The sequence below is a fragment of the Canis aureus genome, chromosome 13 (assembly GCF_053574225.1).
Source record: "Canis aureus isolate CA01 chromosome 13, VMU_Caureus_v.1.0, whole genome shotgun sequence".
Taxonomy (NCBI): Eukaryota; Metazoa; Chordata; class Mammalia; order Carnivora; family Canidae; genus Canis; species Canis aureus.
Window position 1 is genome coordinate 27,175,973 of NC_135623.1, and position 13,781 is coordinate 27,189,753.

The 13,781-nt window shown below is 36.8% G+C and overlaps 1 protein-coding gene across 15 annotated transcripts in view; it reads left to right on the forward strand.

Moving 5' to 3' along the window:
* Positions 1-13,781, forward strand: part of NAV3 (neuron navigator 3) — a 1,006,607-nt gene that overhangs the window by 649,415 nt on the left and 343,411 nt on the right. For 2 of the 15 annotated variants that reach the window (XM_077845589.1, XM_077845601.1), the window contains exon 1: positions 1,338-2,004. The exons of 9 other annotated variants lie outside the window; for them this stretch is intronic. In XM_077845589.1, coding sequence (XP_077701715.1) covers positions 1,762-2,004 — 243 coding nt within the window. In that variant the 5' untranslated portion in view covers positions 1,338-1,761. Of the gene's footprint in view, positions 1-1,335; positions 2,005-13,781 lie in introns of those variants that run through there. 4 more of the 15 variants (XM_077845588.1, XM_077845603.1, XM_077845590.1 and 1 more) reach the window with 3 other exon arrangements.

Below are 13,781 nucleotides of genomic sequence, written 5' to 3' on the forward strand. Positions count from 1 at the left end.
GGTTTTCTTTTTTTAAAAAGATTTTATTTATTTGACAGAAAGGGAGAGAAAGCACAAGCAGAGGGAGTGGCAGGCAGAGAGAGAGGGAGAAGCAGACTCCATGCTGAGCGAGAGCCTAATGCAGGGCTCCATCAAAGGGCCTGGAATTATGACCTGAGCCCAAGGCAGACACTGAACCTACTGAGCCACATGGGCGCCCCCAGAGATTTTCTAAATAAAGAAAAAACAAAGGAGTAAATCTGTGTCTTTTAGAATCTTCAACAGAAACATGAGGGATATGAAATAAAATGCTATTATTAGGTAATGCTATTGAAATCTTGACACCATCCCATAAATATGGTATTTACTAAATGGTGGAGGAATTTCTCAATATACCCATTATCTACATACAACTACTTTAAAGACAATAATACATGCATGTCAGATGTCTCTTAAAAGCTTCTCCCTTGCTTTTGTTAAGCATCCAGACATACTTTTGCCAGAAATAGAATACAATCCAATTATAGTAAAAAACTTTTATGGATAGAAGCAGCATTGTTCATCGTCACTGAATATGTATTTGGAATAGTTTAGGATTTTAGTTTGGACCTTAAGAGCTCAAATAACAGTGTTATTTTAAATTGTTTCTAAGGTGGTTTTTGAATTACTCTAAATAGTACAGGCTTTTACACTTTATAACTACATGACTTGGGTCAAATTACTTAAATGAATCCGAGCCTTAGTTATCCTTTCTATATAGTGGAGAGAATAGTTGTGCCTATTCTTGAGCGGTCCCACCGGTTAAATGTGAGGTAACTGCTATGTACTACATTCCACATACGTGTTAGCTGTGAATATTTTTTTTTTTTAGCTGTGAATATTTTTATCATTATCATTATTAAATTTAGAAACAATAATTACTATCTATCTAGTGTCTTGCTCTCCATATTTACTATATTTTCATAACCTAGGCAGGTATAGTCTGCTGAATGGTTTAACAGCTTTAGCTAGTTCCACTATTGCATAAATTTAACCTAATTTCATGGGATAAAACAGAATGAGCACAGTGGTTCATGGCTGTCAGTAGTGAAAAATAGCTGGAAATCAGACAAACAGCTTCATTGCTGAGATTGTTTCCGGGCTAAAAGTTCTTCTAACAGCTGTTTGTTTTGGCCATTAATCGTGTCCATTCTTTTTTTTTTTTAACTGGGGAAATACAATTTTCTTTAAAGAGAGAATGTAGGCTGGTTATTTCTGAAGTCAGGAAGAACTCCTGTCCTTCCCCTATTGTGGTCTTTTGGCTGCCTTGACAGTTGGACTGAGCAGTTTTCCTTTTGTTTCTCTCCACTTTTTTATTCTTAATGCTCATACTCCGATCGCTGTAGTGGGAGGGAAAAAAAAATATATAACTAGGAGCTCTTTAATCCTAGAGAAGGAGCTTTGTAGCAGTTACCTTCAAGAAAAGTGTACTCCCCAAAGGAGTATTTAATATTGCATAGACACTGACTCACTGAACAGAGAGTGAGGCTGAAAGAGAGAGAGAATGATGAGAATATGAGAATTCAAGCCAGCAAGAAAGAAAGATACTTAACTAAAGATGAAGGGAAGTTTTGCCTCTTCCTGGAAGTTATATTATTAGTTTTTTTTTTTTTTTTTTTTTTGAATCATGATGACTGCTAGTTTTGTTTAAACTATTTGTTCTGGAAATACTAAAGTTGGAGCCTACCAGACTGAGGTTAGAAGCATTTTCTTTGGCAGCAAGAAGATACTTTTATAGAAGCCATGCCTGTACTTGGGGTTGCCTCAAAACTGAGGCAGCCAGCTGTTGGGTCAAAGCCTGTTCATACTGCTCTTCCGATACCAAATCTTGGCACTACTGGGTCACAGCCCTATTCTTCAAGACCTTTGGAACTTACTGAAACAGAGAGCTCAATGCTTTCTTGTCAGCTCACATTAAAATCAACCTGTGAATTTGGAGAGAAGAAACCCCTCCAAGAAAAAGCTAAAGAGACAGAAGACAGTAAGGTTAGTGGCTGAAGGTTACTTGCAGACTTATAAAGCTACAATGCAAATTTCCTTGTAGGTGGAATATAAAGCATGTTGTGAAATGGGGAGTGATAGAGGATCACCCGTGTAAGAATGTAAGTAGTTTATATAGCTGAAAAGCTAAGTATTTAGCCTTTGTAAAAAGTGTGTTGATGATTTATAGTTGTAGCAAAAGTCATTAGCAGATTTCTCTGAAAATGCATGTTTATTCTCACTTAGTACTACTTATTGATGGAGTGCCTAGTTAGGCTTAGACATCACTTTATTACTAATAGCCATAACTAGTCCAAAATATGGAGAAAGGGACGTATTTTCCATGCATATTACACTGTGAAAGGATATTTATCTGTCAAAAGTCCATGGAGGTGCCATCACTTTTTTCTAAATGCAATTTGCATTTTAAACACTTTCTGTTTAAATATATGTATCTTAGACTGCTTAATTCATTGCAATGTGAACAAAAATGAAATATTATTTTCCTTGATATTGCACATTGGTCTGGATTTTCACTTGTAAATTGAAACCCTACTGTTTAACTTATTACTGACATCTTTTTCAGTCATTTAATTTATGGTATTTTGTGAGCAGTGGATCCTGGCTCCTGGTTTGTTTTTAAGCCATACTGCATTCGTTTTCTCCAGATGCTGAGGGGTTGCATGGCCTTTCAGATGCTGAACTTCAGGGGCATTCATTTGTATCCTGATAAACATCACTTTTTGATGCAGCATAGTTAATACTATGCCAAGCTTTCCAAAGTTGCTGTTCTCACTTCCTGGCTTAAGGAATGCTTTGATTTTACTTTCCCACCCAAATGTAATTTATAATAATTTAAGAAGAAATTTCATATTGAAATCCAATCTACAAGTTAAAAAGAAAGCCACCCCTTTTGTCTGAAGTGCCCATTCATCTATCTCCACCTGCTCAAATCCCCTAAGGAACAGGCAAATGCAACTTTTCCCCCAAAGTCTTTGCTAGCTACTCCTTACCCTCCTTTCCTCTCCTTGATTCTTTGTTTTTAGTAATGCTCAAAACACATTTATTTACACTATATTTTAGTTATCTGGATGATTTATTTCTATTGCCACTGAATTGAAAATATGCCGATGGCAAGTCTTATTTCTACTGTGATACAGCTCCCTCTGCCCAGTGCTTTGTGCCTAAGAATTAAATAGTAGTTGAATGGAGTAATACATGAATGAATGAATCAATGAATGAAGAACTATTCTGAGAAAGATTTAGTTAATTCATTAGTCTCTTTGGATCACTTAATCTATGAAACAGAGGGTTTGGAGTGAATGATTTTTACTTATAGCTCTAGGGTTATATTATTCCTTTTGTGTTTTAAGAAAACATTAGAAAATCACACAAGAAAAATAAGTTAAAAATTAATTAACTGAAGGCTGATAGTTCTCAGTCCAATGTAAGCAATTCACGGTAAAAGTAGAGAAGTATAAATTATCAATGAAATACTAAAAATATTTGACTTTATGTAAATAATTAAAAGCAAATGCCATATAATTCTGTTTTAATGTTCTGTGTACCCACAACGACCTGTTGAGATTAGATGGAAAGAATAGATAGTCCCTTTTTCTTTGCGGACCATAGCTATCATCTGCAGGTCTAGTCAAACTTCCATTTTGCTAAATGACCTTGGCCTAAGACTTGCACACCATAAGTACTGTTTTCAGTAGAATTTTGGTCGATTTCTTTGGTTAACAAACATATCAATCACACATCTGATATTCCAATAAGTCTCTGTGGTAAGCAATGTTGTATTTATGGGATGTTTTTAACATGCCACTTATCAGATTAAAAATTTTTTCAAACAAATTTAAAGAATGCTTTATCAGCATTTCAGAATATTTCTGAATGTCAAAAAAGTATATTTAAAGATTTTTATAAACTTTGAAAAACTAGAACTGAAGAAAATAGCAGAAATGATCAAGGGAATTGTATTAGAGATAATTAGATTTGACCGCAAAAAAAATAGAAGGCTCAACATAACAATAAGATAAATAGCATAGGAGTTTTCTTTTTTCCTTTTTTTAAATTTAAATTCAATTAATTAACATGTAGTGTATTATTAGTTTTAAAGGTAGAGTTTAGTGATTCATCAGTTGCATATAACACCCAGTGCTCATTACATCAAATGCCCTCCTTAATGCCCATCACCCAGTTACCCCATTCCTTCACCCCCCACCCCTCCAGAGACCCTCAGTTGGTTTCCTGTAGTTAAGAATCTCTTATGGTTTGTCTTATTTTCTTTTTCCCCTTCCTCCCCTATGATTCTCTGTCTTGTTTCTTAAATTCCACATATGAGTGAGATCATATGATAATTCTTTCTCTGTTTGACTTATTTCCTAGCATCATTCCCTCATATAAAGGATATCTGGAAGTAAGCAGTCTATGGCTGGAAGGGTGACTTCATGAAATTGCTAGGGAACCCATCCCTCTCCTTTGTCCATCACTCTGTGGCATCTCTCAGTCTTACGTAGATAATGGAGTTTTGTTCTATTAGAAAGACACACCCTGCTTTATTAAGTATTCTTCTACATCCAGTTGGCCTATTTACAATTCCGAGGCCTATGTAGCTGTAGTGGAGACTGAAAAATATAGCGTTTATTCTAGGTAGCCATGTGCCCAGCTAAAAATTATGGGTTCTGTTTCTGAGGAAAAGAGACCATGTATAGTACCCACAATAGATGACTGCCATTAAGAAACATTTATGTGGCATACTCTGCTAGTCCTTGCACCAAACAGCCTTATGGTATGGTTAGGGGAAACAAATGTGTATATGACAATGTCAGAAATGTGTCTTCAATCCAGCACTGTTGTCCCCTCCCCTCCTTGATAGATGGCAGATGAGCAGCCTGGCAGAGGTGCAGGGACCCCACCGTCTGCTTCAGTGGGCTCACCTGCATCTCCCAGCAGCTGCTCGGGACCCAAATGTCAGCAACGCCCAGCCCTCCTTTACAAAGTGGGCTCCTGAGGGCTCCACCCAGCGTCACTCTAGCAACACCTGTGTGTCACTAACCTTTCTTCCTTTTTGTGCTATGGAATAAAATGCTGTAAATGTTAAGAGTAGTTACTGTATGTTGTACAAGCATTTGTGGAAGTGTTACATAATGCATTGGCCTTTGTTTTCTATCAGTTATTGCAATAGTTTCATATTGGTCTCCTCTCTTCCTGTGGCTCTCTACCCCGTACATCCAGCACGTTCACCATCCTGCTTTCAGCTTGATAACTTTAGTTACTTCTCCTGTCTTGTAGTTCCTTCACTCAGCCCTTCCAGTCTCTAATTGTTGACACCTCTTCTTCTATTGTAGTTCCATCTAGCTACTGTTTTCCAGATGTCTCCTTCCTGGGTGTCCCAAGTTGTTCAGAGTGCTTAGTCTCACTGTCTTTTAACAAATAAATAACATTAGTTCCAGATTCCATGCCACATACATTTGGAATCTCTATCACCATTCCTCAAGGACTTATGTTTTCGTTAGCTGTCTCTTGTTCTGATTTCTTACTTTCTTTGAATTTTCTAATGTCTCTCTTCATATGGATTGGTTTTTCCATTCTTCCTGGGCATTCATCCAAATGAGGAAGAGAGTCACTTTGCTTTGGAAATGTTACTTAAGAATCAAGAGATTAAAGTTAAGAAAGGGAGTTCTATTTTGTCACAGCTCAGCAAATCCCAAGCAGTTAAGCTTTAGGCATCCTTGTACCTGAAAATCCCCTGGCGTGCCCACCCCCTTAGCCTTCTTTTTTTTCTTTCCCCAGGCTCATTTTCCAGCCTGGTCTGCCATCTCTCTTTTACCTCTCATTTTTATTGTCATTTCAATTTCTTTCTAGTTCTGGGTCCACTCACCTTTTCCCTCTTTGATTACCTATACAAACTCAACATTCTTTACATTAGTATAGAAAATAATCTTGAGCATGTACATGGTACTTTATAGGAAATTTCTTAATTTCTTTCTCATGACATTTCAAAGAATGCTTTATTATCCACGTTTACAGAGAAATAAACTCAGAGTGGGAGACATTCATAAGATCAGATGGTTAACTAGTACCAAAATCCAGAATTCGAATCTAGGTTTGTTCCTACAAAGCTTTTATTTGTTTTTGTCTATTACAATATAATTTCTCTTCATGATGTAATTGCAGTATTTTTTTCTAGCTATATCCTGTCCCCCAGGTCTCACCAGCTCTTAACAGTCAGTTCAAAAGTCAAAGAAAAGAGTAAACAAATTGTTGTGGAGGTTAAAAGGAAAGAACGTTTGCATTCAGTTAGGAAGGTCTGAAAGAAGTTCTTGAAAGAGTAGTGGCCTCTTTGTCCATGTTAGTATAGACATTTATTTCATATTTTGACTCTACCAGTTACAAGGACAATTAAGGTAGAGATATGTTCTTAATATTACATTTACAGGTGTTAGCACTGATATTTTCAAAACAGAGGATACTTAAAGCCTTAAGTTGAATATTTTTTTAAAATATGAATAGCAATATAGACAAGCAAATAGATTGTATGAATAGTATTGCTAATAAGAGCAATATTTTTGTCAGATTTCGGGGATGAGAGAAATCCTACTTGGATGGAACATTCAGGAAAGACTTCACCAACTAGTTGATATTTAATGGACAGATAGGACTCAGACATAGATAGGGAAAAAGCATTCTTGGAGGAGAGATTTGCATAGAATGCCCAGTGAGTAAATCATTATTATTTGAGGAGACTTTTTATGGAAAGGAGCAGGTTTGGGTCAGAGTATGCATGGATTCAGACTTCCATTAGGTAGACATTGGGGAAGGCTCTTTTGTAAGAATGAGAGAAAATTACACTGGCGATGATATTTAGGAGCAATCAAAGCATATTAATTAATGTTTATGGAGGCTTGTTGTATGTCTGATAGTGGGTCAAACACTTCGTGGAGCATCCATCAGTCCTCACAACAGCCTTATGATATAAGCAGTGTGATTGTCCTCATTTCATAGATTAAAAAACTGAGGCAGAGAGAGGCTGTATAACTTACCAATATTTCAGTGCTAGAGTGTGTTAGAATAGGGATTCGAACCAAGGCTGTGCACCTCCAGAAGACAGTGCTCCCAACTAATAACACCGTGGCAATGAAGACTTCGCCGTGTCAGTGGGAGAGAAGAGCTATTGATTGACTTGGCTTCTCCATAGACTAGTCAGGCTTGTTTTAAATATTTGGTTAACACTGCTAGTGAATTGCAAATAAATCATTGGTGTGCCCAATTGCCTAGAAGTATCAGAAGACAATTAAGTTGACACAGGGCCTCTACTGAATTGTTCAAATAACAGAAATAAATAAAAGAAACCCCATGGTAGAATTATAGCAACAGATGTCAATAGAGTAGATGACTGGCTCTGGCCTCCAGCTGTTTCCTTCTTGGAGAAGATGCCTGATTGCTGAGGACTGTCGACACTCCCGTTGGCTTGCTCACATCATAGCACTTCCAGCGCTCACCAGGCCTCCAGCTGCACAGGTCAGCCCTCGAGTCCCTAGATGATTCCGCCTTCCTTGCCTGTTTCTGCAGTGCTTGCACATTTACTTATTTGTGCTTAAAGAAACACGATTATTTCTTTTTCAGTTATGGCTCATGTTCCAAGTTTCATGGTTAAACTGTTAATGGTCGTTTTAATTGTTTCTGCCTTTGTGGTAGCAATGGTAGGAAGAATGTTGTAATGATCCTTGAATTTTAACATTTTCTCTACTGGTGGAATGCTAAGCTTTTCAATATTGTACAGCTATGTCTCTTGAGTAACCATTCATAGAAATGTAGCAACTTAATACCATTGTTTGTTATTTTAGTTTGTGCTTTGCAAAGTCCTTAAAGAATTATATCTCATGCTTTAAACTATGAAATTACTAAATATGCTTGGGCAAACTAAAAGTGATTATATGTTATTGAAAATCTCATACAATGTTTTTTATTGCTCTTTTTCAAATGTCAATATTGCATGTATATCTGATGTCAGTTTTCCAAACATGTTCTTCTGAGTTTCTTAAACCTGTCTACTGTTATAGACATGTTTTTTTCTTTACTATACAGGAAGGCACAAAACATAAAATCAATAGATATGTCACTAATTTTTAAGCAAAAAATTGTTTCCTGCTCGTGCTATCACATCTCCAACAATTATCCTTGAACTTAATGTATTAGGCAGCATAGTTAAAAGAACATCAAATTAGGAGCTCCAGGATTTGACTTAACCTTCTGCTACATCCTGAAAAGAGAAGTCACTTAAATTCTCTGAACTTCAATCTCTGTATTCTCTGAAATGAAGTTAATAGCTCTTAATAAGGCTTTTCTAAAGGTAACATTTTTATTATCCACTTCCTTTCTCCTTTTTCCTGATTTTGTCTGATCAGTTATTTCTTTTCTCATATTTTTTTTTCAATCTCTTCCTCTCCAGTAGATCCTTTGGACCAGGATTTTTCAAACTTGGCACATTTTGGACCTGATAATTCTTTATTGTAGGGGGTCAGTCTTCCTATTATAGAATATTTAGCAGCATCCCTATTACTGATTATATGGCAGTAGCATTCTTTGGTTGTGACAAACAAAAATGTCTCCAGATATTGGGAAACGTATCTGGAGAGAGGTCAAAATAAACCTAGTTGAGAAACAGTGATTTAGATTCAGCTTCAAAAAATGCTCAGGTTGCCATTATTTTGTTTTGTTTTGTTTTGTTTTGTTTTGTTTTGTTTTTTTTTACTCAAGTATAATTAACATATGTTACCTTAGTTTCAGGTGTGCAATATAATGATTCAACAACTCTGTACTTTATGCTATGCCCACCAAGTGTCACTATCTATCATCTGTCATGATATAATGCTATTACAATATCAGTAAATATATTCCCTATGCTGTGTCTTTCATCCCCATGACTTGTTCATTCTGTGACTAGAAGCCTGTACCTCTTACTCCCTTTCACCCATTGTGCCCATCTCCCCACCCCCCTTCCCAATAGCAACCATCAGTTCTCTGTATTTATGAATCAGTTTCTGCTTTTTGTTTGTTCATTTGTTTTGTTTTCTAGATTCCACATTTAAGTGAAATCATATGTTATTTGTCTTTCTCTGGCTGGCTTATTTCACTTAGCATAATACCCTCTGAGTTCATCCATGTTGTTGCAGATGTCAAGATCTCATTATTTCTAATGGCTGAGTAATATTCCATTGTGTGTGCACATCCTGTTATATATACCACATCTTCTTTATCCATTTATCTGTCAATAGGTGTTTGGGTTGCTTCCACTTCACTGTTGTAAATAATGCTACAATAAACATAGGGGAACATCTATCTTTTCAAATTGGTGTTTTCATATTCTTTGGGTAGATACCCAGCACAAACTAAAATAATTCTACTAGACCATATGGTCTTTCTATTTTTAATTTTTTTGAGGAAACTCTGTACTGTTTTCCACACTGGTTGTACCAATTTACATTCCCATCAACAGGGTATGAGGATTCCCTTTTCTCCACATCCTCATCAACATTTGTTTTTTCTTGTCTTTTTTTTTAAAGACTTATTTATTTATTCATGAGAGACACACAGAGAGAGGCAGAGACATAGGAAGAAAGAGAAGCAAGCTCCCTGTGGGGAGCCTGACATGGGGCTCGATCTTGGGTCTCCAGGATCATGACTTAAGCTGAAGGCGGCGCTAAACTGCTGAGCCACCCAGGGATCCCAGTTTGTTGTCTTTTTGATACTAGTTGTTTTGACTAGTTTGAGGTGATTCCTCATTGCTTTTGATTCACATTCTCCTGATTATTAGTGATGTTGAGCATCTGTTTGTGTGTCTGCTGGTCATCTGCACGTCCTTTGGAAAAAAATGTCTATTCAGGTCTTCTGCCCATTTTTTAATCAGATTGTTTGTTTTCTTTTTAGTGTTGAGTTGCCTAAGTTCTTTATAGATCTCAGATATTAAGCCCTTACCAGATATATCATTTGCATATATCCTTTGCCATTTCATAGGTTGCCTTTTTGTTTCACTGATGGTTTCCTTTACTATGCAAAAGTTTTTTGTTTTGGTGTAGTCCCAATAGTTTTATTTTTGCATTTGTTCTGCTTACCTGAGGAGACATATCTAGAGAAATGTTAGTAAGGCTGATGTAAAAGAGATTACAGCCTATGTTTTCTTCTAGAAGTTTTGTGGTTTCAGAGCTCTATTCTTTTTTAATATTATTATTATTTCCTTCGATCTGTTTCCTATAATCACTCCTTTTCAGCTTTGCAGATACATTTCTTGAAAGGTTAGTTTGTGTTCAATGTTACTATCGCAGGCTTTGTGTTAGCTTTACTTCTGATATCTGACTCCTATTCTGTTTTCCTAGAGATTACCAAATAGCTTTTGAAAAGACATCTCTTCTTGGTTAATATTTTAATTAATTAATTTTACTTATTTATTATTGTTGTTATTAAAGATTTTATTTATTTATTCATGAGAGACACAGAGAGAGAGAAAGAGAGAGAGAGGCAGAGACACAGGCAGAGGGAGAAACAGACTCCATGCAGGGAGCCTGACGTGGGACTCAATCCCACGTCTCCAGGATCGCGCCCTGGGCTGAAGGTGGCACTAAATTGCTGAGCCCCCTGGGCTGCCCTATTTATTTATTATTTTGCTTAACATTTTAGCTCTTGTTTTCATCTTGTTTGCAGCACTGGATATGTGCTGAGCACAGTTCTCCTTTTAGAATACTCCAGTATTTACTAACCCACTGGCCTTGGTGAGCCAATTAGTACTTAAGTCTTAGTTTCTTCATTTATGAAATGAGGACAATATAAACTGCCTCATAAAATTATTGTGAAAAATAAATGAGGTATTTCATATAAACTGTTTTCCAACAGAGTACCCAGTATATAGTTGGTAGCCAACATTCATGACCTATTATATAATATTATAAAAATACCTAATATTTTAGCACAAAAATTGGTAAATGGTAGGAGTTTATAGTAGGGCAAAGGAGGCAATGATTAATTCTCCATGCATAGGGAAAATAACATTCCTGCCATGTTCTGACCGGTGAATTTGTTTAGTCAAACATATTTGCAAAAAATAACATTTTAGATAGGCGAGCATTTACCAAGTTGTGTAATACTGTACTCTGTTTAGAACACTATACATTATTCAGCAATCCTAGAATGTGGGATGCAAGTAAGAGAGAGTAAGTTGAGTTGAGGCATTGGGAAGATGGCCATTAGTTGTCCAGTAAGTTGTTTGAACTTATTATGTAGAGGTTGGGGGCAGGATGCCAACATGACATGAGTAAATCTATATTTTACTGACAAAGATGATAATGAAATGAAACATGGACAGATGCAGTAAAGGGAGAGAAGTTCAAAACTGCAGAAGAGAAGAAGACCGTGATAGAGCAAAATTTTGACTAAAATACCAAACTATAGAGCAATGGAAGAGAGACAAGTCTAGTAAAAGAAGCAATAGATGTTTGGGTACATTTATTAATTATTAGCAATCTACAAAATTTTAAGTCCTGAAGGTAAGTACATTTCTCTTCAAACAAAAACTTATAGTTTAGTGGGAAATGATAATTTGTGAACTTGGCAGCAAGTAGTGATTAAAACTAGTGATAATTGGGCAGCCCGGGTGGCTCAGTGGTTTAGTGCTGCCTTCAGCCCAGGGCGTGATCTTGGAGACCCAGGATCGAGTCCCATGTCGGGCTCCCTGCATGGAGCCTGCTTCTCCCTCTGCCTGTGTCTCTGCCTCTCTCTGTGTCTGTGTCTCTCATTAATAAATAATTAAAATCTTAAAAGAAAACAAAACTAGTGGTAATTATTACTTTTTGAGTACCTGTCATATGCTGGATATGCTGTACCCAGTTTATTAATATAATCAAACATACATAGAAACTGAGCCTCAGATTGGTGCTAAATTAGAGCAGGAATTTCAAACTACGTGTGTTTAACTCCTATATCAGTGTTCTCTCTGTCTGTCTCTCATAACAATTTATAAACCACAGTCAAAATCAATGTTATTCTTTTATCTCTATGTGGACACTTAGTCACATAATGAGAGACAAAAAAGGAAGAAAACAATGGATTCTTGCAAAAGTTATGAATTAATCTTTGATAAGATTCACTGTTAATTCTTCCTCTCCTCCCCATCCCCATTTTTGCTCCATTTTGGCTTTAAAAAGTGCTTTTCTTTGGATTTCTAGTCACTAGGGCCAATAGGGAAATTCAATATCTGTGGGAGAGTTCATTAATTGGATATATGGCAGGATTTCCCCACTGTTGCCAGTAAATGGAATGATTTGTTAAAAAATGTTGCAATTCTGCTTGCCGATAAAGTCACCAGATGAGAGAGCATTGGCAAAAATTTACCATTTTCCCAATAAAATAACATGATGCAATCTCCATGAAAGAAAAGAAAACAAACAAAACAATGGACCATTACTTTTTGCTACATTTCAGTGTTGTGAAGGACTCTTGTAAAACTGAAAACCTGAGGTGGGCAGATTCACAGTTTTCCATCATGAAATGTATAAAATTTCATGAACTACCAATATGGCCTTGTGTTAGTTAAAGTAATGCTAACTTCTGTAGCAGATGAACTCAACGCCTCAGTGGCTTAACGCAGCAGGAATTTTCCTTTCTTTTATATTTAGCTGTTTGTATAGGGAGGGCTTGATGAACTGTGGTCTATAGGTCAAATCTGGGCTGGCACCCAGTTTTATTAAGTAAAGTTTTATTGGAACAAAGCCATGCCATTGGTGTGTGCATGTGGCCTATGGTTGCTTTTGTGCTGTAACAGCAGAGTTGAGGAGTTACAATAGGGACTATATGGCCTGCAAAGACTAAAATAATTTACTTTCTGGCCCTTTGTAGAAATGTTTGCTGACATGTTCATATGACAACTCAGGAAACCAGATTCCTTCCAGCTTGTGGTTCCATCATCCCACCTCTAACCAGCCATCAGTGAAAGAGAGAAATGTACGGTTATATAAGAGACTAAGAAAGACATAAGACTAAGAAATTTCATGGAAATGTCCATTTCCTTCTATTGGTCAGGACTCTGACCAGTCCCAAGAGAGGCTAGGAATTACAGTCTACCTGTGTGCCTAGAAATTAAGGGAAATGGTTGGGTGAACTATTTATTAGCTAGCATTTAATTAGCCAGAGACTGCCTAATTTGTCAGATTTTCAAAATTAAGCAATAATTTGCCATATTAAAAATATTCTGAAGTACCCCCAAAGTGTCTTCTGGATTAAACATAACACATTGAATAAGTGGAGAACCATAATTATACTCGTGACTAGGTGTACAGAAAGAAAATCTTGCAGTTAACTGAGCTTTTAAAAAATTGACCGGGTGCATCTATACAGAAGTATCATCTAAAAAGTTCACTGTAGTCTAATGACTCATCTGGCTGCACCCCCACCTTACGATTTTGATAATCCCCTTCAATTTCTCCTGTCCCAATCTGCTCTTCCAAAGTCCCATCCTGAAAGCAACTCTATCTTGGTTCTGTGTGCTTGTTTCTAATTGCTTCACTATTCAGTTTGTAGCATTCTTCTACTGCTGGATCTGGAAGGTCTCCATCAGAGCTCCAGAAAAGCCAAGGCAGTATAAGATGTGAATTCTTGAAGGGATGTTTAGAGCATCAGGGTGGAGTCAGGCATCTTCCCAGGAAGGAGGCATTTGCTGGCTACTAGGTGGGGTCCAATGGGTGACTGCATCCTTGTGTGAGGGAGGGATCATCTGCTCTCCCAGCCGG